General features: G+C 37.8%; 2 protein-coding genes across 2 annotated transcripts; one reads left to right on the top strand and one right to left on the bottom strand.

Annotated features, from left to right (window-relative positions):
- Window positions 1–2,055: 2,055 nt before the first annotated feature.
- On the bottom strand, window positions 2,056–22,266 carry LOC149563543 (low affinity inorganic phosphate transporter 3-like). Its single transcript, XM_089828217.1, has 4 exons — window positions 21,404–22,266; window positions 21,156–21,269; window positions 14,438–14,547; window positions 2,056–2,327 (listed from the first exon to the last, which is right to left on the bottom strand). The coding sequence occupies exons 1-4, from the start codon at window positions 22,264–22,266 to the stop codon at window positions 2,056–2,058; spliced, it is 1,359 nt and encodes a 452-aa protein (XP_089684343.1).
- Window positions 22,267–22,359: 93 nt separating this feature from the next.
- Window positions 22,360–23,457, top strand: LOC149563542 (uncharacterized). The gene is made up of 2 exons (XM_089824025.1): window positions 22,360–22,652; window positions 22,781–23,457. Exons 1-2 carry the CDS (start codon window positions 22,413–22,415, stop codon window positions 22,871–22,873), a joined length of 333 nt encoding a protein of 110 aa, XP_089680151.1. The 5' UTR covers window positions 22,360–22,412; the 3' UTR covers window positions 22,874–23,457.
- Window positions 23,458–27,652: the final 4,195 nt, after the last annotated feature.

The raw sequence follows: 27,652 nt of genomic DNA, 5'->3' as shown, positions 1-27,652 counted from the left end.
AGCTTATACCCATTCCAAAAAATAACTGTTATTGGAATAGCCATTCTTATTCCTAATATTGCATGCCTATTCTCCATTCCTATGCCCACGACCAAATGAACTCTGAGTTTATACAACGAAAGGTGTTGAGTCTACTTCCCGTTGTAGAAAGGATACAAAACCGAGCATACATGTAAATGGTCTACATGACAACATAGTCTTCAATCCGGAAAATGTCTACATAGCTTTGTGGAAGCGAGACAAAACCAGGGATGCTAGCAAATGTTTTACCTCACAACATATTCTTCAATCCGAAACAGAATTCGATATGCTGCAGGAAATTCATTAATAAAATAATCATTGGCCGTTTCAAAACACTATCGAAATTATCAAAATATCATTGGAGAAGACAATGTGGGCCGAGAATTATCGCTTTTGTTGTTTTTCGTAGCCTCGATTTCCTGTAAGAAGAGTTCAGCAGTCAAGTCAAAAAGCTACTTCAAAATATCCGTTCGAGGACACAGAAAATTGAGTCTCATAGACTACTCCATATTTCTCAAGGTAAGGAATTGGAAGTAGGATAGCTTAAACATTACCCAATAAGGCTTAATTTCTATATTCAAATAGAGTATAATAGTAAAATTTACTTATAATGTCTTCAATCATTTCCTCTTTTTTCTTAGTATGTGATGTCTAAGAGTGACGAATGAAAAATGAAGCTTGAAAGACTGGCTTCACTCAACCTGGCGCAGTCTCACGCCAGTTCTCTGATCATCTCAGGCATGGGCTTTTTCACAGACGCTTACAATTTGTTCTGCATACCACCCATTTCCCAATTACTGCGAAGAATTTATTACGACAGCGTGTTGCCGATTCACGTGAAGGTCCTCGTCAATGGAATCGCTCTACGCGGAGCATTCGTAGGCCACCTTTTCTTCGGCTGGTTGGGAGACAAGATCGGGCGGAAAAAGCTCTTCGGAATCAATCTGGTCGTCATGATCTCCAGTTCCATCGGCTCCGGTATCCCCATCGGAAGATCACCGGAATCTGTCATAACGAATTTGTGTTTTTTCAGGTTCTGGTTAGGGTTTGGCGTCGGCGGGGACTTTCCGGTGTCGGCGACAATCATGGCGGAGTTTTCGAGCGCCAAACGAGGGGAGCTTTCATGGCGGCGGTGTTCGCCTTGCAAGGCGCCGGAATTCTCTGCGGCAGTCTCGTTGCAATGATCGTCTCCGCCTCTTTTCAGGCGGTATTCCATGACCTAACATTTGGGCAAAATGACATCGTGTGGAGGACAATACTCATGCTCGGTGCAATACCGGCGGTGTTAACATACTACTGGCGGATGATGATGCCCGAAACCACCCGGCTTAGTGTTCCTGTACCGATGAACACGGCGAAATACACGGCGGATATGTCGGAAGTGCTCGGCGTGGGAACCGAGGATGACGGTGACAACACGAGTGATTCGAGGATGGAGAAGGGCGAACCGTCTTACGGACTGATTTCGATGGATTTCCTTAGAAACCATGGCCGCCATTTGTTGGGCACAATGTCCTGTTGGTTCTTCTTAGACGTTCCATTTTACTGCTGCAATTTGTACCAGAACGACGTGTATAAAGCCGTCGGATGGTTGAGGAAATCAGAGGATTATAAGAACCCGTTGGAGGAGGTTTTTTACATTGCAAGAGAGCAAGCTGTGGTTGCCATTTGTGCAACTCTGCCGGGCTGCGTGTTGATTGTTTTCATCATTGATCGCCTTGGTAGGTTACCAATTCAGCTTCTCGGTTTCTTGTTCATGTCAGTTTTGTGCCTCACCATGGCTCTGGCATGTGATACTTTCTTCAGTAAGAGAAAGGAAAGAACTGGTTTCATTGCTATTTATTCGCTCACTTTTTTCCTCACAATGTTTGGGCCCAACACCACAACTTTCATTGTTCTGGCAGAATTGTTTCTTGCTAGGTTTAGGTCTACTTGCAATGGCATGGGGTGTTTGGATTGCTTTATGCGGCGCAACCCAAGAATACGAACTCGCCTTACCATGAGAGGGGTTATCCCACTGGAGAGGGCCTAAAGTTAGTCTTTTTTATTCTTGCGGTGGCGAGCTTTATGGGCTTCTTGTGCACGTTTCTTATACCAGAAACCAAAGGATGGTTGTTGGAAGAACCTGAGGGAGAATCTGTAACGGCGAGTTTTAACACAACGGTCTATACGGAGCTTAATGTAGATGCCATTAACAAACCAAAGGAGTCTTCTCCAATCTCTCCTACGTCCAAATATACCCCTCAAGCTTGATGTTTCACATTCTGCCTCAAAAATCTCGGCAGCGATTTGTTTTCTCGGAATGCCTTCGAAAATGGACGGTGTTTACACATTCCACCTCTTGTAAAATATGGACTTGGATTTGCAGGCTTTTAAAGTAATGTTGGCATGATGGAATTGATTGATGTAAATACCATATTTCTCAATAATATAAATAAAACATGTATGAATGGTGATGTGAATGATATAAACAATGGGTGCGTTTGTGTCTATTTTATACTCTAGTGATACAATTATGAATAAATAATACATGTATCTTTCTTATCTGAAATTAGATAAACAGGGATGGTGTGTTTGCTTTGTCAAATAATTATTCGCTACCGCACTTTAAGCATTTATGAAACAAAGAAACACACAAAAGTCTGTTACCAGTTGTCCGTTCTATATTTTTAATAGACGTAGACATGTTACTCTTCTTATTTTTATACAAGCGATTTGAAATATGATTTAACTTTATTTAGAAAATTTAATGGGAACGTGTTTTTAAAAATAGATCTAGAGTATGAATGTCATGGAAATTCTAAATGAAATATCCAAATAGGAGAGAAGATAGTTTCTTGTTATTAAAGTTGAATGAGATAGTGATTTCTATGAAGATCATGATAATGAGAACATACAAACTGTGTGGAGGTAGTGTATGAAATGAAGTGCAACTATATTTAAGGAATGAGTATTTCATTACTAAGGGATAAAATCAATGAATATGAGAAACAAGAACATAAATTATAAGTACTTGTATTGAAATGCATAAATGTTAAGCTATATGATATCAACTAAAGCATCTTCATAAAAGAAAAACTTCATTGTACATAGATGTTCAAATTATAGAAATCTATTATTTAGTTTTTAAAATGCTAATGTCTTCTATTGAGAAAAATCAATCAAGTATTTGCTAAAGTAATAATGAAAGTTATCTAAAAAATATAGGATTATAACAATTTTGCAAGCCGGAGGTTGTGATGACTAAGGGCACTTATTGAAGAAGGTGAATAGATATTGATACATAACAACCAAACCTTGACGAAATGAATATAAAATAAAGAAACTAGGAAGGCATACTGTGCTATACATATATCACACTTAATTAAGGACACATTTATTATAGTATTACAACGATGTGGTTTTTATGTCATGGCTAGGTGCCTTTACGTTTAAATTGTAGATATATATTATATGCAAGGGTCATGATCATGCCAGAGTGTTCAAAATATAAAGAGTGTAATGAGAAACTTAAATTCATAAAAGTCATCATCAATGCTAAAGTGGTTGCAAGAAAGTTTCATAAAATATGAGGGGATCATTCCAATCATAAGATCATAAGAAAAAAAAGACACGTTTCATGTTTCTCTACTTATTCATAAGAGACAAACATCATGAAATGTAAAAGTTAGTCCAACTTTAAAAGATGAGGAGATTTTGAAAAGAAGCATTTATAAAAAACTAAAAGGATTGCAATTTTTTGACAAAACTAGTTTAAAATTAAATAAAAGTTATTTGTAGTATAACATTGGTAATGTTAAGAGCCATTCAAATTAGGAAATGAAGTAAAGGATTATGTTCTATAAACAAATCTAAATATTATGATGATATCACATCTATAAGTTACCCTCAAATACATATATCATAGTGTGGAAGAGGTCTTTTTGAGATGGTTACCTATTGGGCAGGTGAAAAGTACATCTTAAATTTGAATGAAGTTATTAAAGTAATGATCACCATATATTATACATTTAACTATCTTTATTATTTGAAAAAGCTTCTCAATTTTCAAGGATGGATCTGAAGAAGGACGAGCTTAATTAAATATAATTAGTGGCAAGATTACAATGCAAGTTGGTATTATTTCCTTTTATGGTGGCCTGATAAATGGATTAATTACTCCTTGTTGATTGTGTTTTTTCCTTGTGTGAAAGGAACTTATGATCTTGGCTTTATTTTCATTTCCTTTTATCTTTTGATGACTTGTTCTTTTAGTAAGAAATGGACAACAATTTTCTCTATCAGTCTCTAGGTTTTCTTAGTTGTCAAAGTTGGAGGTATGTCAGAATCCTTTAAGAATTGGTTGTAGATTTAGGGGAAAATGCTGAAATGAGTGAAAATCATTACAATATTGAGTTGAATGAGGTCGTGGATTGCATTAAAAATAATGAAGTGGCTTGACCTATTTGCATGAAGGGGGGATAATTTTGTTAATGAATTGAATAGAGGGGTAAGATGAAAATATGTTCATTCAATTTGTTAATCTTGGATTGATTGACATGTTACTATTAATGGGATCTTCTTTGAGATTAATGAATATGTCATTGTTACAGCTAGTGGGGTCTCCCTTGAAGGCAAGAAATATCACAAGAAGATTAGGGTTTTAGATGAAGTCAGTCTGAATAAATTATTTTGCTTCAATGAAGAGTCAGATTGAATATAAGATGGGTTTGAAAGAGAAGCTCTTAAGCTTCCATGAGGTGGGGTATGTTATGATATTATACTATACATTACATTGGAAGATCAGTTTCAAATTTTAAACTACTACCATTTCCCCATTTTAAATCACATTAGGAATAAGGACCTTATCTCTTTCCCCTACCTTCTAATCTACTCTATGTAGGAAAATATTTTGAAAACTGGGAAGAAAATAAAGAGGGAAATACCTATATGATGTTTCATTAGGCCTTCATGTTCCTCTCACCCAACTTGTCATTGTCCATTTGTACTCCTTAGATTTCTACTCAGACTGGCTCATTTTTTGATACCAAACATTCTACCACCTCCTACACCCTCCAAAAAAATAAAAATGGAGAAGGATGTTAGCATTATTAACTTTGATTTTGAGGTTGAAGAGGATAGGAGAAGATCCTTGAGGCCAAGAAAAAATTTGAAGCAGGGTAACCCTAATGTAATGGTCACCTAGGAATGCCCAAGAGCTGAACCAAGGTTGAAATTATATTAATGCTGAGAATGTTGTAATCAATTACAAAGAGATGTATTCCAAAGGCCAATCCCTAAGGGAATGACGTCTTGAATGTTACAACAGAGAATGAATGTCCTCTATTGCCAAAAGAAAGGAGCATGATTCACACATCCAAGCTCTTATCAAATGCAAGTCATAATCATCCGATGATTAGCAATGAGACTTTCAGCCCTATTTATCCTTTTTTTCATCCTTCTAGAAGGAACTAAAACATTAATTAATTGCAGGTGCTAGAAGCTTCCTTCTTTTGATAATTAATGCACACCCTAGAAATTTCTCCCTAGCAATAATTAATTAAATCACGAGAGGCTTCCGTCCTTTCAATAATTAATACATACCCTAGAAGCTACTCCCTTGTAAATAATTAAATTAATTAAATACAAAGTCACCTTTAATTTTTAATTGAATAACTTAATAAGAAAATAATTTAATTTCTTTGTATCCTCCACTTAGACTTTAGAGAACGTAAAAGGCTAAAATATGGGAACATTACAGGTCAACCCTCCTTGAAATTTCTTGTCCTCAAGTAATATTAGTCCTATTTTCTGCAGCACCTGCTCACTCTCCCAAGTAGCATCTTCCTTAGGCAAATATTTCCATTTGACTAAATATTCTCTAGTCAACCTGTTTTGCAAAGTCCTTTCCCTAGTATCCAGAATAGCCTCAGGAATTAATACAAGCTTTCCCTCCTCATCTAATGGTGGTAATTCTGCTGAAGGCATAACTCTTTGTTCGATGGCTTTCTTAAGCCTTGACACATGAAACACATTATGCACCCAACTATCCTCTAGAAACTCTATCTCATAAGCAACCTCACCCACCTTGCGGATCACTTTTTAGGGGCCATAAAACCTAGGCTGCAACTTCTCTTCTCTGCTTTTCTTGAGTGATGACTATCTATATGGTTGTAGCCTCAAGTAAACCATATCCCCAACTTCAAAATTACACTCTGTCCAATGCTGGTCAGCGTACAATTTTTTCTAATTTTGGGCTTGCTGTATATTCTCCTTGAGCACCTTCAAAATATCCTGACTATCCTACAAGAAGTATTTTTCTTTGGGCACTCTACTATCTCCCAAAACCAGATCCATGAAGCTAGGTGCTTCATAACCATATAGTGCCATGAATGGAGTCATCTTAATGGACATATGATAAGTGATGTTATAATAGTACTCTCCCATATGTAGCCATTTGACCCAAGCCCTCTGCTATGTAGTCACATAGTTCCTCAGATATCCTTCCACCCATTTATTCACAATCTCTATATGTCCATCTATCTGTGGATGATAACTAGTGCTAGGTGTAAGTCTAGTACCACACAACCTAAATAGCTTTTGCCAAAAAGTGCTCATGAATTTACTATCCCTATCACTAACAATGAAAGTAGGTAGCCCATGTAATCTGAATATCTCTTTGAAGAAAAGATCAGCCACCTGTGCTACTGTATAAATGGATGGAATAGAAAAGAAGTGAGCAAACTTCGTCAGTCGGTCAACTATCACATAGATGCAATCTTTCCCTTGTACTCATGGTAACTCGGTGATGAAGTCCATGGAAATACTTTCCCATTTCTTATTCGGAATAGGAAAAGGTTGTAACAACCCTGTAGGATATGTGTGCTTTCCCTTATTCTACTGGCAAATTGCACACTCCTTGACATACTTTTAAACATCATCCTTGAGCCCTTTCCATGTGAACCACTCACAGATCTGCCTATAGGTCTTAAAGATCCTTGGATGTCCAGTGGTAGGTGCATCATGAAATGCCTTCAGTATTACTTCCTTAAACTGTGATGAAGGAATCAAATATATCCTATCCTAAAACTTTATCAATCCATCCATCACCACATAGTGATTATCATGTATGGTGCCTGCAATTACTCTAGAAGCCCAAGTGTCCTCATATTCTTCTATGATCTTATTTCTCCAAACTCATGTAACCTCAGCTAGAGAAAAAATATGAGGCCTCCTAGATAAGGCATCTACAACCACATTTTTCTTACCTTTGAAAAACTCAATGTCAAAGTCATAAGCCTACAACTTCATGATCCACTTCTGCTGTCTATCATTCAAATCACGTTGGTTCATGAAGTACTTGATGCTGTTGTGATCAATTTTGATAATAAACTTTTTCCCAACTAGGTAGGACATAAACTTGGCTAATGCATGCATTATAGCCAACATCTACTGATTATAGATGGAATAGCTCCTCTCCACTCCATAGAGCTTCCTACTCTCAAAAACAATGGGATGTTTCTTCTGCATTAGGACCGCCCTGATCCCATCTCCTAATACATCACAATGAAGCTCAAATGGCTTTGTGAAATCTGGTAGAGCTAGTAATGGACATGCTGACATCACCTTCTTGAAATGATCAAAGCTTCTTTGAGTTGCCTCTGTCCATGTGAAAGCCCCTTTCCTGGTAAGGTCTGTCAGGGGTGCAGCAAGCTGTGAAAATCTTTTAACAAATCTCCTATAAAATCCACAGAGACCAAGGGATCCCTTAAGATGTGTAAGATTTGTTGGATTAGGCCAATCAACAATAGCCCTAATATTTTTAGGATCTACCCAAACTCCCTCTGCACTGATAATATGTCCAAGATATAGTAGCTCAGTCATCCCAAATTCGCACTTAGATTCTTTGGCATACAATGATTCTTTTTCCAAAGTAGACAACACCATCTCAAGATGTTGTAAATGCTCCTCCCAAGTCTTACTAAAAACTAAAATTTCATCGAAGAAAATAAAAACAAATCTCCTAAGGTGCTCCCTAAATACTTGATTCATGCAACTCTGGAATGTAGCAGGGGCATTGGTTAGCCCAAATGGCATAACCAAAAACTCAAAGTGACCATAGTGACACCAAAAAGTTGTCTTCTCAATGTCCTCTTCCCTCATCCTAATTTGATGATATCCTAACCGTAGATCAATCTTTGTAAAAAAATATGCACCATGTAACTCATCAATTAGCTCATCTATTCATGGGATGGGATATCTGTTCTTAATGGTCTTCTTGTTTAATACCCTATAATTAATGCACATGTGCATTGTCCCATCCTTCTTCTTTAATAACACTACTGCTGAAGCAAAGGGACTCTTACTAGGCCTGGTATGCCCTATTTCCAACAACTCCTTAATTTCCTTCTCTATCTCATCCTTATGTTTCTTAGGATGATGATAGGGAGTAATCATGACTGGTTTGGCTCCCTCCTCAAGCTCAATAACATGCTCTATTCCTTTTTTAGGAGGAACCCCATGTAGAATCTTGCCAAATACCTTAGTGTGCCTATCAAGTATCTCCTAAATCTCTAACGGATGAATCTTCACGTGTGGCTCTTGTAAAGTTGGCATAGCGAAACATTTTGCTGCTCACTCTATGTTATCATGCCAAAAAAGTCTTCGCATTTTTCTCAAGGAAACTGCTCTGCAACTTCCATCTGAAAGTCCCCTAAGTACCACAGTTCTTCCCTTATGCTAGAACTTCATCTCCAAATTTTCTAGGTTAAATGTGAACTCTACTAGGGAAGCCATCCATACCATGCCAAGGATGACATCATAGTCTCCCATGTCTACCACACAGAACTCATCTTTCAACTCATAGCCATCTCCAAACCTGATGTGAAGATTAGATATCTTCTGAGTGCATAATAGTTTGTTACCATTAGCTACCATAACCCTAAATCTGGCATGCTCCTCAGTCTGTAAACCTCTCTTGGCTACAAATTATGCATCTATAAAATTATGTGTAGCCCTAGTGTAAATGAGTGAGATCACTTTCTGCCCTTGGATAGTACCTCTAACCCTAAATGTGATTTCCTTCTAAGCCCCTGTTAATCATGCTAATGACTTCTCATCCTTAGTAATGCTGCTTCCCTGAGTACTACTATCCTCATCTGAATCGGAGTGCTGATCCTCCCTTTCTGACTGTGACTCTTCTGCTAAGAAATATTCCATTTGATTTGCCTTAGCCTCGAGGGGACACTATGAGATAAATCCCAAGACTCTCTACAATGGAAAGATAACTTCTTCTTTCTTAAATCATTCAAAGTATCATCATCCCACTTATCTCTTTTGGGTTGAGCATCCTTGTGAAAAGGTTTTTTGTCCTTCTCCTTGTCATTTTTCATATAAGAATCCTTGTGCTGAAATCTACTCCTAAATGAAGAAGGTGCTAAGTCATGTGCCTTTTTAGTGGCCTCCTGCAACGTACCTAGGTCATGTCTCTTGACCCAACCTTGCAAGGGTTCTAAGAGTCCATCCATAAACAACACTACTAACCTACTCTCTAAAAAATATGTGACCAACATAGCTAACCTCTGAAACTCACTGATATATGTTTCAACTGATCCCCACTGTTTGAGTTGTGCCAACTCCTTTAACTGTAACTCATGATCCCTAGTATCAAATCTCTCTATAAGCTTCTCATTGATCTGGTTATGTCCCAAGGTTACCATTCCATGGTGCCACCACTCATGTGTTGGTCCATCCAAGTGAATAGTTGCATATTTTATAGCCTCCTCTTTAGGCATAGGATTTAGCTGCAAGTAAGTATCCATCTTCTGCACCCAAGCTCATGTAGTCATCTTCCCGAAAGCATCATAATATGGTAAAGAAAGTTTCCCCACTTTCTTTCTCAGCTCAAAGTTTTGACTTCTTCCTCCTAATCTGGGCATGTCTCTCATCCTCAAGTCCAAGTAATCTCTAAGAGAGATATCTACTTGAAACTCTAGCCCACTAGCCTCCCAATCCCTCCTAAACTAATCCTATAACTCTACAATCTGTGGTTCATTAATTGGTTGAACTATTTCTCTAGGTGGGAAGGTGGGTAGAAGGGGTCTCGAGCTAGTTGTTTGAGCTAGCCATGCAAAATGTCTAAAGATATCAGCCTCATTCCCATCATTAATGTTATCTTGGCCTCCATTATCATTGCCCCCTATTATTGTTGTTGCCATTGTTGGAATCACCTGGATTAATATTGATGCCCATTTGTCTAGCCATTAGCTATATCATCATATCCATTCGCCTATTATGCTCCCATTGCATCCGCTGCTCCTCCTCTAATGAACTCAGTAACCTAAGAATTGCATTTTCTTTAACTATACCTGTGCTTCTATCATTTTGATCATCCATATTGTTGTCTTGTTCAAAGAATGTCTTGTTTGTGTCTGTATGACTAGATTGTATGTCCCTTTGCATGGATGAACTATCTTATTCATTATGTGAGTCAAAATTCCTACTTTGTCTTGCTCTGGTATTGCAAAAATTATAAAGCCCTTGTCGCATGCTCAAACATAGATGTTGAAGATCTCCACAAGATGGCAGGACTTATAGCTTTGACACCACTGTAATGGTCACCCAGGAATGCCCAAGAGATGAACTAAGGCTGAAATTATATTGATGTTGAGAATGCTACAATCAATTACAAAGAGATGTATTCTAAAGGCCAATCCCTAAGGGAATGACGTCTAGAATGTTATAGTAGAGAATGAACATCCTCTATTGCCAAAAGAAAGGAGTATGGTTCACACATCCAAGCTCTTATCAAATGCAAGTCATAATCATCCGATGATTAGCAATGAGACTTTCAGCCCTATTTATCCTTTTCTTTATCCTTCTGGAAGGAACTAAAACTTTAATTAATTGCAAGTGCTAGAAGCTTCTTCCTTCCAATAATAAATGCATACCCTAGAAATTCCTCCTTGACAATAATTAATTAAATCACAAGAGGCTTTTGTCCTTCCAATAATTAATACATACCCTAGAAGCTACTCCCTTGTAAATAATTAAATTAATTAAATATAAAGTCACCTTTAATTTTTAATTGAGTGACTTTATAAGAAATTAATTTAATTTCTTCTTATCCTCCACTTAGAATTTAGAGAACATGAAGGCTAAAACATGGGAACATTACACCTAAGGAGAAGCAAGAGTGTACCATTAGCTCAATGGACTCTGTAGGCAATGTGAAAAGTAAAAAATCACCAAGAGGTACTTCTCTAATTCTAGCCATGTGACAAAGCACTGCATCCACTATATAGAAACAATGTATTCCTAGAGATTTCTAGGAAAACACTAAAGTCTATGATCTTAGACCTAGAAATGAACTTTGTCACTTCAAAAAAGTTTTTTCTTGAGGTCATACATTCTGTGGTGACTACCCTCTAGTTTCACTACTTGGAAAAATATAAAGGGAGGATTGAAGGAGATAAGAGAAGCTCATCATGTCTCTATAGGTTCCTCACCAATGATTGGCTATGGGTGTTGGTGTCTAAACCTCCCTTTCCAAGAGATAAGGGATAATAAGATCTTGTCCTATGTAGAAGTTAAAAGAAATTATTATAAGACATTAATGGTGGTTATTGGTAGTAGTAGTATGTCAGGAACTTTGGCAATTTACTCTTCATGGATTCTAGCTAGTACTGCTATTCATCACTAGTTAATAGATTAGTTATATTGTTTGCTTTCTTTTAATGCTAGTTTTTCTATATTAAAGAATAGTATTTGTTGAGGATCCCCTATGTTGGTTTTCCTCATTATGTTGGCCAATTTTAAGTGGCCTTGCCCCATGCTCTTCTTCTAGGCTAATCATCATGTTTTGACTTCTTTTAATATTAAAAATATTAAAGGTTATGAATAAAATTCTTGAAGTATTATCAAACATACATAGGTAGTCAACACCATACTTTTCCATCTCTTGTTTCTTATAACATTCACATGAAAATGACTAGTTTTCTTACATAATGAAAGATTAAACTATTAAACCTTGGAAGTGGTTATAGAAACTAACTTCTCTTTCTCCTCTATTATGAAAAGTGTGATATGATTAATTATTTCCTAAACTTCTTGTCTTGTAGTCATGTTTCCTTCATTGCTTCTGCCCCTTCTTATTTGTCTATAGTTCAATCTTCATCTTCCTCTACCAAACAACTATTCTGATAAAAAAACAATATCTAATGAATAATAATTTTTTAGACAAACTAAGGACAATTTTTTCAACAACTTTTGATAACTCAAATTTATTAATGACATTCATTACTTGATTATTATAATTTTCAACTAGATCTATATCTTACATGGATAGATTCTAGATATCATAGTTGAGCATTTGTGATTTAGCAATCACAAGTTTTGATGTCCCTTGATAATATCTCTCTAATAGCTTCCATGCTATTTTAGAATTTGTAGCTATAGAAACCTTACAAAAGATTGATTCATCTAATGTTTAAAAAAAAAAAAATAATGTAGTTGCATCTTTTTTCTATTCTCTTTTACTTTGTCATTTTTCTATTGCAATAATACAACATCATCTTGTAATTTAGGAAACCCTTTTCTAAAAAGTTCTTATATATATTTTATATAAAATATTACTTTCATATTCATTGTCAAAATTTTATAATTTTTGTTCAAGAAAATAGTAATTCAGAATTGAGCTATGCTATCCTACTTATTGATTGCATTACTTTCATGCTTTTGTTTCTCTCTTTTTCATAACTATTATTTTTCAAAATTGTAAGAAGAACTCTGAGATTTACAATATCAATTTGTGATCTAAATATCAAGATTTAACTGTGTGATTTTAGAGTCAAACTCATTGACCCATGTTTCATGGGTAGTGATTCAACATGAATCCATCTCTTATGAGAATAAATGGAACACTTAGCACTCATTGGATCTAGGTGATGCTCACAGGGGTGAAGCACCGGGACTTCCCGGGAGGTCACCCATCCCAGTACTACTCCAGCCTGAGCGCGCTTAACTACAGAGTTTCCTCCATAGTTAAACCCAAAGCTTGCAACCCCATTTGCAAAACCTTCACCAAGTGTTGTGCCTTATGAACCATTCATTAGAAAGCCCCTTAAGCTCATCAATTGATAAGTAGGAGATAATTTCCATAGCAAGTCAAATTGTGATGTGAATATCAGGATTTAACTTTGTGATTTTAGAGTCAAACTCATTGACCCATGTTTCATGGGTAGTGATTCAACATGAATCCATCTCTTATGAGAATAAATGGAACACTTAGCACTCATTGGATCTAGGTGATGCTCACAGGGGTGAAGCACCGGGACTTCCCGAGAGGTCACCCATCCTAGTACTACTCCAGCCTGAGCGCGCTTAACTACAGAGTTTCCTCCATAGTTAAACCCAAAGCTTGCAACCCCATTTGCAAAACCTTCACCAAGTGTTGTGCCTTATGAACCATTCATTAGAAAGCCCCTTAAGCTCATCAATTGATAAGTAGGAGATAATTTCCACAGCAAGTCAAATTGTGATGTGAATATCAGGATTTAAATTTGTGATTTTTGAGTCAAACTCATTGACCCATGTTTCATGAGTAGTAATTCAACATGAATCCATCTCTTATGAGAATAAATGGAACACTTAGCACCCATTGGATCTAGGTGATGCTCACAAGGGCGAAGCACTAGGACTTCCCGGGAGGTCACCCATCCCAGTACTACTCCAGCCTGAGCGTGCTTAACTATAGAGTTTCCTCCATAGTTAAACCCAAAGCTTGCAACCCCATTTGCAAAACCTTCACCAAGTGTTGTGCCTTATGAACCATTCATTAGAAAGCCCCTTAAGCTCATCAATTGATAAGTAGGAGATAATTTCCACAGCAAGTCAAATTGTGATGTGAATATTAAGATTTAACTGTGTGATTTTTGAGTCATACTCATTGACCCATGTTTCATGAGTAGTGATTCAACATGAATCCATGTCTCATGAGAATAAATGGAACACTTAGCACTCATTGGATCTAGGTGATGCTCATAGGGGTGAAGCATCGAGACTTCCTGGGAGGTCACCCATCCCAGTACTACTCCAGCCTAAGCGCGCTTAACTACAGAGTTTCCTCCATAGTTAAACGCAAAGCTTGCAACCTTCACCAAGTGTTGTGCCTTACGAACCATTCATTAGAAAGCCCCTTAAGCTCATCAATTGATAAGTAGGAGATAATTTGGTTTTGAAAATAAAGTGCAAGGCTTGTGAGAGCAAGACAAGCTAGCTTATAGCTTTTTAACCTTGGACACAAACATCATAAAATAACAAACAATACAATCCTCCTCCCATATTCATGTACATATGCTTTTTTTTACTAATTCTACTTACAAGTTTGAGATAAGTTCCATACTGCAGCGAAATGGAAGTTGTGTATGACATGGCTTACGCTTTACAATCACTTGACGATTTATCTCAAACAGTGAACTGGTAGCTTTTACCAATGAATCAATAATAAACTTTCGAGTTCCATTGCGGTAAGCGCTCTTTTGCTTCAACCTGTGAAAAATCAAACTATTGCAGTCACTGATTATTAATCTCCTATCACAAATGATTATTAAATTGCTGAAAATAAATTCCCAGCTAATATCGAAAAATAACACAACTGCAACTTCACTTAAAAATACGGAAAGAAATGCGCAACAGAATCAACACAATATTTTCGGACAAATTGTCCCTGGAAAAACCCCTAAGGGAAAACCAGTTCTATAGATGAGAAATTATATTAAACTTCAGCAAATCAAGAGATACAAAATTCCTTGCCTCTCACTGGCAGAACTCCGACAACCTCCTAATTTCTCCCGCTGATATTTCTCACTGCTATCCCTGCGCTAACACTGCGCCCTTGCTAACACTGCAAGACTGTTTGCTAACACTGCAAACTGCTTCACAAAAGCTTCTCTCTTGTGCCCTTGCTAACACTGCAAGACTGTTTGCTAACACTGCAAACTGCTTCTCCAAAAGCTTCCTGCCTTACTCTCCAAATGCCCCCTAGACCCCTTTTTATACTACTCTCGTTGGTAAACCAACGACCGAGATTAAATCAAACCAACGGCTGAGATTAAGACAACTCAACAGCCAATAATAGAATTGGTTGCAAGGTGTCCAAAAGGGAATCTCTAAAATTAGTAAATAATAACCATTTACTAATTTTTGGCAAGTGGACAAACAGCTGTCCAAACCACCCATAAATACAATCGCTATTCATAGATAAGGACGAACAGCTGTCCAAGCTACCCATAAATAGTGCTGCTATTTCCGGGTCAGAAATAACAGCTGTCCAACTAACAATAATTAACACTCCCTCTTAGCGAGGAAGCTGTTCTGCATGACACCCATCTTATCTCTGAAGAAGATAAATTTGGCCTTTCCCAAAGCCTTCGTCAGAATGTCTGCTACCTGCTCATCTATAGGTATGTATTGTAGTCAAACAACTTTCTTCAATCTGCACACGTGGGTCTCTTTGTTGTGTGCTACAAAGCCTTCTAGTTGTTCTATGTATACCTCCTCCTTCAACTCACCATTGAGGAATGCTGTCTTGACATCCATTTGATGGATCTGCCATCCCATCTGTGCTGCAAGTGAGATTACAGCTCGTATAGAAGTATACCTGGCAACTGGAGCAAATGTCTCCTCATAGTCTATTCCCTCCTTCTGAGAGAACCCCTTTGCCACAAACCTAGCCTTGTATTTATCGATGCTACCATCTGCACCATGCTTTATCTTATAGATCCAGCGTGATCCAACTACAGCCCTATCTGTTGGTCTAGGTACTACCTCCCACACATCATTCTACATTATTGAAGAATATTTCTCAACCATAGCATCTCGCCATACCTGATGTTCTGCAGCTTCCTGATAGCTAGAAGGCTCACTATCTACCAACTGACTAACTAATGCCACATAGTCATTGAACTTGGCTGGTTGTCTTCGCTGTCTAGTACTCTTCCTAGGAGCTCCCACAAACTCCTGAGTATCCCTTTGTGTATCTGGAACCACATGGTTCCTGCTGCCAACTGTAGAGGATGAAATGTCAACCTCTAAATCTTCCAAATGCATTTCCTATTGCACCTGTTGCTCCATACTCTGTGAATCTTCACTAACTGAGTCTACACTCGTACTGGTAACTGTACTTGAGCTTTGATGCCCTTGACTTGGTCTTGGAGCTTCTGTTGGCTGCTCACTCTGATCATCTGCTGGCAAATCTCTGGATCTCTTGAATGCCTTGTCCTCCAAGAACTTAACATCCCGTCTGACAATAACTCTTTTAGTCTCCAGAATGAAAACCCTGTATGCCTTTGAGGTCTCACTGTACCCAACAAAGTACCCCCTCTCTGCAGTCTGATCTAACTTTGTACGTGTATCTCCAGGAATATGACAATATGCCAAACTCTCGAATATCCTGAAGTGACTAACATCTGGCTTCTTCCCTGTGAAAGCCTCCTCTAGTGTCATCTTCCCTAACACCTTGTGTGGAACTCTATTCTGAATGTAGACTGCTGTATTACACGCCTCTGCCCATAAGTAACGGGGCATGTCCTGGTCATGTAGCATAGCTCTTGCTGCCTCCGATATAGAACGGTTCTTCCTCTCAGCAACTCCATTCTGCTGTAGATTGTAAGGAATAGTCCATTCTCTCTTGATTCCTTCTCTGGTGCAAAACTCCTGGAAGACATTTCCTTTGTACTCGCCTTCATTGTCTGACCGAAGAACCTTTATCTTCTTTCCTGTCGAGTTCTCCACAAGAGCCTTGAACTCTTGGAATCGACTGAAAACCTCATCTTTAGTCTTCAAGAAGTATATCAAGGTCTTTCTAGAGAAGTCATCAATAAAAGTAACATAGTACTCATATCCTCTGAGAGATTTCGTTGACATTGGTCCACAAACATCTGAATGTACTAGATCAAGAACACCCTTAGATCCGGTGTCACTCCTTGGAAAAGATGCTTTCGCAAACTTCCCCAACACACATCCCTTACATACATCATCATGCTCTGTGCTCACCTTTGGAACACTTGTCACGGTCTCACGAAGCAATCTAAGTGCTCCATGATGAATATGGCCCAACCTCCTATGCCATAGCTCTCCAAGATCTCTAGGATTATTGTTGCTCATAAGTGCCTTAGGAGTATCAAACTGCAATCTATAAAGGCGACCACTCCTAACTCCAATAGTTATGGGTGATTTCCAATCCTTGTGCTTAATCAACACATGTGTCCCTCTAAAGAGTACATTATACCCCCTATCCTGAAGAACAGATATAGAAATCAAATTCATACCTAAGCCTGGCACATATAACACATTATGAAGAGGAATTATCTTTCCATTCTCCCTCTGAAACTGAACAGTCCCTTTCCCAACAGGGTTGAGTTTGGACAAGTTTCCCATAGAAATCTGAATGTTGGTGTCCTCCTCCTTGTAACTGGAGAAGTACTCTCTAACTCCTGTCATATGAAATGATGCCCCACTATCTATATACCAAACACACTGTGAGGTTGAGCTAACCATACAAGCTATGAGTGCAAACTCATCTTCCATTCTGCTAGAGAGTTCTTCTGCACTTGCTGAAGCTGCTACTTGCTTCTTACCCTTTTTCCTCTCTGGGCAATCACTGACATAGTGGCCAAACTCGTGACATCCAAAGCACTTGACCTTAGAAAGGTCCTTCTTCTTCTTTTCACTTTGTGAATTTGATCCTTTGCTAGATCCCTTCTTTGCTTTCCCTTTACCCGCTAGGGAAACGTTCTCTTGTTCCACCTCATTTTTCTGACTCTTGTTGGCCTCATTGACAAGACTTAGTCTAAACTCCTCCTGAGTGAAATCAGTCCATAGTCGATCCCAACTCGGTAAAGTATCTCATCCACTGACAACTTGAACAAAGACACTCCATTGTTTAGTAAACCCATTTAGGGCTATTCTCACTAGCTCATCATCACTAGGGCTATCTCCAATAGCTGCTAACTCATCCTTGACAAGTCTGAGCCTGGTGAGGTAACTTGTGACGTCTTCTCCCTGATTCATCCGGGTATTCTTTAGCTTCTCTCTGAGAATCAACTTCCTGTTAGTGGTAGCATTCTGGTACAGATTTAGAATGGCATCCCACATCTTCTTTGCTGTATCTAGCTCTGAGATATGTGGAACAATATGATCCTTGACACCATCAAGGATAATCCTCCTCGCTTTGGCATCGTCCTTCCTATATGCTGCAAGCTGTGTTGCATCTGTTGGTACAGGTACACCACTGGTAGCATAATCCTTGATACCATTCTCTTCCAACAATAAAGAAATTCTGACCTTCCAGACACCAAAATTTGAGGCACCATCCAATCTATCCTGATCTCTCAAACCAGCTGAAGCCATCTCAAGGGTTTAAAGCAATAATAAATCTAAAGAGATCAAAATTTCTTTCCTAGGGCAAAACTCTTCTACCCTTAACAATGCTCTGATACCATGTGAAAAATCAAACTATTGTAGTCACTGATTATTAATCTCCTATCACAAATGATTATTAAACTGCTGAAAATAAATTCCCAGCTAATATCAAAAAATAACACAACTGCAACTTCACTTAAAAATACGGAAAGAAATGCGCAACAGAATCAACACAATATTTTCGGACAAATTGTCCCTGGAAAAACCCCTAAGGGAAAACCAGTTCTACAGATGAGAAATTATATTAAACTTCAGCAAATCAAGAGATACAAAATTCCTTGCCTCTCACTGGCAGAACTCCGACAACCTCCTAATTTCTCCCGATGATATTTCTCACTGCTATCCCTGCGCTAACACTGCGCCCTTGCTAACACTGCAAGACTGTTTGCTAACACTACAAACTGCTTCACAAAAGCTTCTCTCTTGTGCCCTTGCTAACACTGCAAGACTGTTTGCTAACACTGCAAACTGCTTCACGAAAGCTTCTCCCTGCTAACACTGCAAGACTGTTTGCTAACACTGCAAACTGCTTCTCCAAAAGCTTCTTGCCTTACTCTCCAAATGCCCCCTAGACCCCTTTTTATACTACTCTCATTGGTAAACCAACGATCGAGATTAAATCAAACCAACGGCTGAGATTAAGACAACTCAACAGCCAATAATAGAATTGGTTGCAAGGTGTCCAAAAGGGAATCTCTAAAATTAGTAAATAATAACCATTTACTAATTTTTGGCAAGTGGACAAACAGCTGTCCAAACCACCCATAAATACAACCGCTATTTATAGATAAGGACGAACAGCTGTCCAAGCTACCCATAAATAGTGCTGCTATTTCCGGGTCAAAAATAACAGCTGTCCAACTAACAATAATTAACACAACCAGCTTCAGTTTTGATGTGAAACCTCTACTTATTTCATGGCCAATCTCTAAATCTGCAATCATTGGCAGATTTGCTCAGCTGCTACAGCATTTTCATACTAGTGCTCTCTTTAATCAATACCTTTAGTAATCAACATCTAGCTCAGGCTTTGATACCAAACCGAAGGCAGAGAAAAAAAAAGAATAATGATCATTTTACTGCTTGCTAAATAGATTACAAATGCCTATATTTACAAGAGTTCTTAAAATTATACGGTCTACAACAGAGTCACAAAGTGTAAGAGTGGAAAATGCACGGAGATCGGTCGGTGGACGTCATGTCAAGATAGGCGGTGAGAAGCTTTCGTTCTAAATGTTTGTTTTTGCTGTCAATTGCTATTTGGTGGCATAAGTTAAAGCTTAGCAACATTTAGTCGCTTCAGTAAAGCTAAAAACTAGGGAATGCTCTGATATCAAGTTGAAATTCAGGCACAGATGACAATCTCAAATAGATTTGAAATTCAATAATGTGCTCTGCAATTCAAACTTCTGTACATTATCTGTTGTAGATCGCTTAAACATCACACACTACAAATATTAAATTGTTAAAATTGACTTATTTTTTCCAAACTTAATTTTCTCCTTTTGTGTGATGTTTAAGAGTTGCCATATTCTTTGTGACATCAAATTGGTTGGCACTCAGTCCACAACAGATCGCATGCCTCACACTAAATCCACAAGTGATCCTGAAATCTGATTATGGAAAACTCCATCATAACTCTCCTGCAACCTTACCTCCACTTCACTTTGCACTCTTTTGAAACCTTATCTACGGTACTTCACTTTGCACTCTTTTGAAATCTTCTTTTCTCAAAAGAATTGTATACTTGCACTCTCTAGCACTCCTAGTGCACCTAGGTGCTCTGTAGACTACTAGTGATTAATGGCATACAACAATTCAATGATCTTCTGATATGACAGCCATCACTCCAAACTCCTTGCTGTCAGAGATTTTTAACACTTTTCTGATCTTTATTTAAATCAGCAACAAAACCCTTTTGAACATTATCTTTATACATATTTAGCTAGGTTCGAGGATTATCAACCATCAGTTGTGATATCATAAAAATAACAGAACATTCACATATAGTCAAATTTTCAAATACCCCTTTAAACATTACATGCTAAGGAAATTAAACTTGGGAAAAAAATGTCTACATTGACTATTTAACACTTTGGATTTAAAAATTAAACTTAATGTGTGATGTTTAAACCCTACCCTAATATCCCAGACTCAGACATTCTATTTATAATGAAGTGAGTAGTAAATATTACATCCACTCTAGATTGTGAGTTAGATGAATAATTGACGATTGTAATTGGTGTAGTCGGCTGTGAACGGCTATAGGCGGCTACATAAATTCTTCATTGCATTTCTAGATTCTTATTTGGTCTGTGCCGATCATTGCTAATGCTGCTGTAATTAACTTATGTTTAAAAATAATAAATTACATTTATGTATTGTAGATACTGTCTACAAGCTATCAATCTTGAACTCTTAACTTAAAAATAATGCATGGTTTCTCTTGAAATTGCTTTTGAAATTATCCAAAGAGTCAGTCGTCTGTGCGCTCGTTTCAATGCTATAACCTTCCAAGCTGTCAATCTCTGCTACCCAATTGCTCCCTCATTTTCTTCCAACGATCTTCCCATCGTCTCCGGAATCAGGAACGTGCAAAAAAACCCCAAAAAGCTTCCAAATGACAAACAAAAAAGAGTTCCCTGAATGCGTTTCCCAATTATAGTCCCTCATACCAGAGCCCAAAAGTTCCAATCAAGCCGCCGACTTTACCAGCCGCAGATGAGAGCCCATAACAAGTCGATCGAAGCCGAGCAGGGAACAACTCAGCCGGCACAATAAACGTCGTACTGGTCGGTCCAAACGTAGAGAAGAATAACGTCAAGGAATAAATGGCTTGAAACCATATCTATGCGGTTTGCGGATCCCATAACTATAGAGCGGAACAGCCATGGCAATTAACAAAACCGCCATGAGCAAATACCCAAACAACTGGACTTTGAACCGCCCAAAACGGTCTATAAGCAAAACATTAGCCACGCATCCGCGCAGAATCGAGCACAGAGTAATCAACGCCTGCGCTTGCGCAATGTAAAAAATTTCATCCACCGGATTGTTGTCATATTCCTCGGACCTCTTTAACCATCCGACTGCTCTGTAGAGCTCTTTCTGGAACAGATTGTTGTCGTAGAACGCAATGTCGAGGAAAAACCAGCACAACATTGTTCCAACCAAGTGCTTCCCGTGGAATTTTACGAAAGATTTGGAGAACAGTCCAGAAGATAGCCGCCTGCTCTGGATCTTTACAACATCCACTTCGGCTTCACTGATGCTAATGCCCAAAACTTTCGACATATCCGCCGCAGCTTTGTCAACGTTCCTAGAAACGAGCGCCGTGAAGCGAGCGGTCTCGGGAACTTTCATTCGCCAGTAGAATGTTACACCCGCCGGATTAGGGTAAAGTCTATTAAAACACGCAGAGACGCCCATGGCAATTTCACTTACGGCCAACATTCCCACGCTATACATTGCAAACACACCAGACATGAAAGCTCCTCTGCTTTTCTTGTTCGCGTACTCGGCGATAACTGTTACGGAGATTGGATAGTCCCCGCCTATTCCCACGCCAAGCCAAAACCTTAAAAAGCACAATGACCCTATTACTAATTTCGGTGAGCTGCCCAGTAAAAAGCCAGAGCCAAAAGAACAACCCATGATTAGGACCAGAGTCATTCCGTAGACCTTCTTGCGACCCACCGTGTCGCCCAACCGGCCGAAGAAAATATTGCCTACGAAAATCCCAGAGATAGCAATGGCGTTGATTGTGATGGTCACTGCCTCTGGCATTCACTACTACATACAACAGCATTAAAGACGATAGTTAAAGACAAAATATAAATAATGTCTTTAACATATTTTTTATATTTAAATAAATTTTTTATTTTTTAATTGTTTTAAGTAAAGACAATAGGTAAAGTGAGAGTTTTCCTAATATGACTGATCGTTATCTTTCCAAAACTCTGGATGCTCGACTCAGTTTCGGCGTTGTGAAAAGGGCTTCATCGGCATTCCGAACAGGGGATCAGGAGCTCTTCGCACAGAGGCTAGAGGACGGGATGGATATGGCTGCAACTCAAGACGAGTTATGCGTGATTTATGTCACGTTTTGTATTCTCATCTATCATGCCCTAGTCATCGGCGTCTTCAATGGGAACGATCTACACAATAAATATGTATTTAAATACCCTAAAGATCTCTTGTTTGTTTAATATATTGGGCTCGGTTTCCTCTCTATTTGCATTAGAGTTTTCTGGCTTGTAATTAATCTGCACTTCTGGATTTTGGGTTTTCAATCTAACAGAAAAAGAAAGCGTGGGCTGGAAATCATCGACTGCTCAGAGCCTGGACGATCTCAAATGCAATTTTTTGGCTCAAACGCTGTTTGTTGAGGTAAGACACAGCTAGTTTTCATGGCTACTTAAACTCTTAAATTGGTTTTTTAAATTTTTATGCCCTGCCGTGGGCTATCCTGACCATTCAGTGTTTTCATTAACATTGTATTTTTTACATTGTTTTGCCATATTGTGACATGGTCTATTACCTTTTAACTCTGAACGCCATGGATCCTCCTACGGGTTTGGACTCTTCAAGAATTTTTGTGTGGAGGCTTATCTTGTTCTTATGATCTCACATGTTGGCTTCCACATTTCATATTGATCCCAAGCCAAGGAAAGGGAAGGTGATGTTTCCCTATTCATGACATGGATCACTCACTGGTTCATTGTCAGATTCTAGTAGGCTAGCAAGAGGGGTAAGGCCTCAGGCTCCTCAGCTGTGGCAGAGCAAGATCAGGTGCATCTAGCAAGAGAGGATATTTTGCTAATGGGGGATCGAGAAAGGTCATCTAGAGGTTTTGTTATCTAAAGGAGAGTGCCTATGGCTTCATTAGGTGAAGTTATTCCAAATTTATCCTGTAGTGAAATGGTTCCAAGTGGGTCATGTGGGTTTGTGTTATTTCTTCTATAGTTTGATGGATTGTTGTTTTTCTAATCACACGTTGGCCTAGTAGGGTAGTGATCATGATGTAAAACTTAAAGTTAACTTGTAATCAGAGTGTTTAGGTTCTTAAGAGGTTATGTTTCCAACATGATCAGACCTTCTATGGTAGTCAACCTCTTATAATATTTTTTAAATTAACAGAATTACTATCATTACCAATCAAAAGAAATATTAATAACCAAAATAATTGTAGTTTGTATTGAAATTGTCATATTTTCTATAACTAGTTTTTATAAAATACTTCAAATCATAAATAACCTCATTATTAAAAATATTTTAATTTCCAAATAGCTAAATGATAACAGAATCCTCATAATAATAATAATAATCAAGCAATATTTTGCATAAACTTTTTTGACAAATTTAAAGTGAAAAATTAATTAGCCGATAGGCTTTCCTTCTGGAGTTACCTCTAGCTAGAAGTTGTCTCACATCAGATTTTTTTTTATCAAAAAATGGTTTCCAACTAAAAGAAAATGGTTTTCAAGACATTAACATCTAATATGTGCAGAAGTGAAATACAACAATTACTGTCGTCGATTCTTAGAACTACTTTAAATAAAGGTCGCAGATTTGAAATCTCCTATCATGCGCCATATCTATTTAGTGAGACTGGCTAGTTGGACTACAACCTACGAAATTTTTCATGCTTCATGCCTTCAAATGTGCTCAATCCCTTCCTTTTTTTGATGAAATCAATTTCTACTCAAATAATATCTCTCTCATAGCATAACTTTTATTTCTATTAATTGAATCTCAGGGATTTGGCATCGATGTAAAAATGTTTTTGAAGTCATGGTAAGGTAATTGAAAGTGGATGTGAAATAAATCAATTTCTGGACTTCATATGCAAGGAGAAGAAAAATTTCCATTGTGAGAAAAGGTTTGGTTTTAGCATTTTCATCACTGTTCTCTTCTATGGATTGTTTATAGAGAACTCCATGAATTTGCAAAGGCGACATATGAATGGTTGCCCAAGGCCCATATTGGCTCCCTATCTAAATTGGCTCCTCCTTTGGATGAAATATCTATTACTGATGCAAATCGCTCTAGAAAGGGTCCTCGATGACAAAAAGAAAGAAGAAAATGGTAGGGCTTCTCTCCATCTTTCTCTTGGTTTAGTCATTGTTTCGGGTCCCTCTGGAGGATTCTATGCAGCCTTTCATCACTTCCATACCCATTTGTGGGTTCCCACACTACCATCTCTTCCCATGAATATCATCAGGTATATGGCCTGAATCAAGGAGTTTTAGCAATGCTAGGATTGGAGCAGTTCTGTCTCAGTAGAAGGGTGAATGCATGAGAGGATAGGACTTTAAATGTAATAGGTATGGTAATCTTTCACAGGCTAAGGATAATGCCAATAATGACCTTCCAAGTTACCATATTCCCATACCTTGGGTCTAGGTTCTCTGTAATAGTAAGGAACCTCCCATTTTAGCTGAGCTCTTATATTTGGTAGGTCCCAATAGTATGCAAGATATTGGCGCCTATAAACAGGGCTCCTTGTTGGAGCAATATAATTGGATTCAAATAGCTAGAAATTATTGAGTTTAAATTATCAATATTTATCTACAAAGATGAGAACATTTCCAAATGTCATTTTCAACAAAGTCCATTCTTCATATTTATTCAACGTGTTTTGTCAATCCTTTAATTGATCACATCCTACAAACATAATTCCTATTGAAAAATCCCATAAAACTAAGTTTGATCTAGGAATTTGTTAACCAATATCCTCATACTATGTTATGAATTCCATCATTGGCATTGACATCTTATAAGGCATTTACCAATCACAACATCTAAAAACTCCTTACTTCTATTCTTTGATAGGTGTTCCTACCCTTCTCATGCCTCTTCCATAGACTAAATTTTTTTTCTAGGCACAGCAAGCGAGTATGCTGGCAAAGATGAATTTTGTGCTTAACTAGTGATCACTGTATCTGATTGAGAAATACTAGCATAGGCTGCATTTTCTCTCAACATTACAGTGCATCTCAACATTTTTGTTTATAATTTATCCTTCAATCTAAACACCTCATGAGACCACATTTTTGCAAGACTTAGTCAAGTTTAATGTATCTCGCCTAATGTTTCATTGCTCCACAAACATACTTGCCGGGAATCAGATCTATCAAAAAGTGAAGAGATGGGTTCCTTTTAAAACTGTGTTGTACAAAATTGTTCTGTACATCCATGGCAAGCACAACATTTGAAATCTGAACGACACTATGACTTCCATCATTGACATTGACATCTTATAAGGCATTTACCAATCACAACATCTAAAACTGCTTACTTCTATTCTTTGATAGGTGTTCCTACCCTTCTCATGCCTCTTCCATAGACTAAATTTTTTTTCTAGGCATAGGAAGTGAGTATGCTAGCAAAGATGAATTTTGTGCATAACTAGTGGTCACCGTATATGATTGAGAAATACTAGCACAGGCTGCATTTTCTCTCAACATTATAGTGCATCTCAACATTTTTGTTTATAATTTGTCCTTCAATCTAAACACCTCATGAGACATCATTTTTGCAAGACTTAGTCAAGGTTAATGTATCTCGCCTAATGTTTCATTGCTCCACAAACATACTTTCCAGGAATTAGATCTATCAAAAAGTGAAGAGATGGGTTCCTTTTAAAACTATGTTGTACAGAATTGTTCTGTACATCCATGGCAAGCACAACATTTGAAATTTGAATGACACCTTTGAAGCATTGAACTAAAGTGCATTTCTGTCTGACAAAAACCCACTCAAGAAGCTCAATATCAAAGATGAATCAGACCTTAAAGAACATACTTCAACTATGGGCAGCAAGGTCAAAGTTATTAGCTGTATTTTAATTTTCTTTGACAAAATTTGTTGTTGAGTATTTTTTAATTTATCATTCACTATCGTTGTTACAATGGAAGAATAATTGGTCATTCGATTGAAAACATTTAGGTGTCAAAAAGTTTGTTGAAGGCTTCCCTGGTTCTTTTCCTTAAATTGATTTCATCATAGTATTTTAATTCTAGAGAAAATGATGAACTGCTGCTTACATCTGTATGCTAATATGCGTAATGGCTTATGAATATGTTTAAAGCATAAAGTTTATAAGTAGATTTGACCTCCAATTTTCTCATAGGACACATTCCTGTAGCTCTAGGAAACCTGACAAGCATGGATTTTATTGCTATTAGCAACCAGAAATTTACTTGTAGGCTTCCCCCTTCTTTGGTTACCTTATAAACCCTCCAATACTTTACAAAAGAAAACAATCCTTTACCAGCTGAGTTTGGGAGCCTCAGAAGGCGTCAAGAGCTGAGGCTTGCTAATTCAGGGTATAGTGGTCCAATCTTTGTGAGTTATGGAAAAAATTTTAATCTTAGCTCTTTGTCTTTGGAGAATGACATGATCTCTGGCTGCATTCCTCCTAGTGTAGGAAATCTTTCTCACATTTACCACCTCAATCTAACTGGAAGCATGTTGTATGGGCCTGTACCTTTCACTACAGAATTCTTGAATACATTTATATAAAATTTTCATAAATGACTTACATCATACCATTTTTAAATATTGCTAATGGAATCAAGTTTAAAAGTAGCTCAAAAAAAGGACAAAAACCACAACAGTACAAAAATTCAGGACCTCATTGTAGAGCAGAATTTCATTCTTTATAATGGTTATCAACCAAGATTTAGAGAATTGTGTGTTAGTTGACTGAATGCTAGACACATCAAAAGACTGTCAAGTTTTGCAGCACTTTAAACCATTGCATAAGAAACCAACTCAAAAGCTTTGACTGAATAGAGGATTATGTGAAAAAACGCTGGTATATGGGTGTAATGACTGAACAGAGGATTCTATGAAAAAATGCTGGTATATGGGTGTAATGAATGAACAGAAGATTCTGTGAAAAAATGCCAGTACATGGTTGTAATAGCTTGAGGTCTAATAATTGCTTTGACAGTGGAGCATAATGGTAATGGACATGCAAAAATAGTGGAGGAGCAGTCCCCAGTTGAGGAGGTTGCCTTGACAGTTCTGTAAGTGATGATTCTTCTTTGCCTATCACGACTTTTCCAATGTGGACCTTGGAATCCTTCCTTGTATTTTTCTCATGTTGTTCAACACTTTATTTTCCTATAGAACCCAGCCACTCACTGTATCAACCATTTTTGCA

This window comes from Cupressus sempervirens, chromosome 4 (assembly GCF_028749045.1).
Source record: "Cupressus sempervirens isolate cs-2001-9-10 chromosome 4, ASM2874904v1, whole genome shotgun sequence".
Classification (NCBI taxonomy): Eukaryota; Viridiplantae; Streptophyta; class Pinopsida; order Cupressales; family Cupressaceae; genus Cupressus; species Cupressus sempervirens.
This window is presented reverse-complemented; position numbering and strand designations above follow the sequence as displayed.

Bases quoted from the DNA above. Each gene is read 5' to 3' on its own strand.
- LOC149563543 (XM_089828217.1), bottom strand. From the start codon at position 22,266: ATGCCAGAGGCAGTGACCATCACAATCAACGCCATTGCTATCTCTGGG. The intron at 14,548-21,155 runs GTATGAGGGACT...GATTTTTCACAG, and splicing joins ATTGGAACTTTTGGGCTCTG to GTTGAAGCAAAAGAGCGCTT. The intron at 2,328-14,437 runs GTAAGCCATGTC...CCATTTTCGAAG, and splicing joins TCGTCAAGTGATTGTAAAGC to GCATTCCGAGAAAACAAATC.
- LOC149563542 (XM_089824025.1), top strand. From the start codon at position 22,413: ATGACTGATCGTTATCTTTCCAAAACTCTGGATGCTCGACTCAGTTTC. The intron at 22,653-22,780 runs GTATTTAAATAC...TCAATCTAACAG, and splicing joins ACGATCTACACAATAAATAT to AAAAAGAAAGCGTGGGCTGG.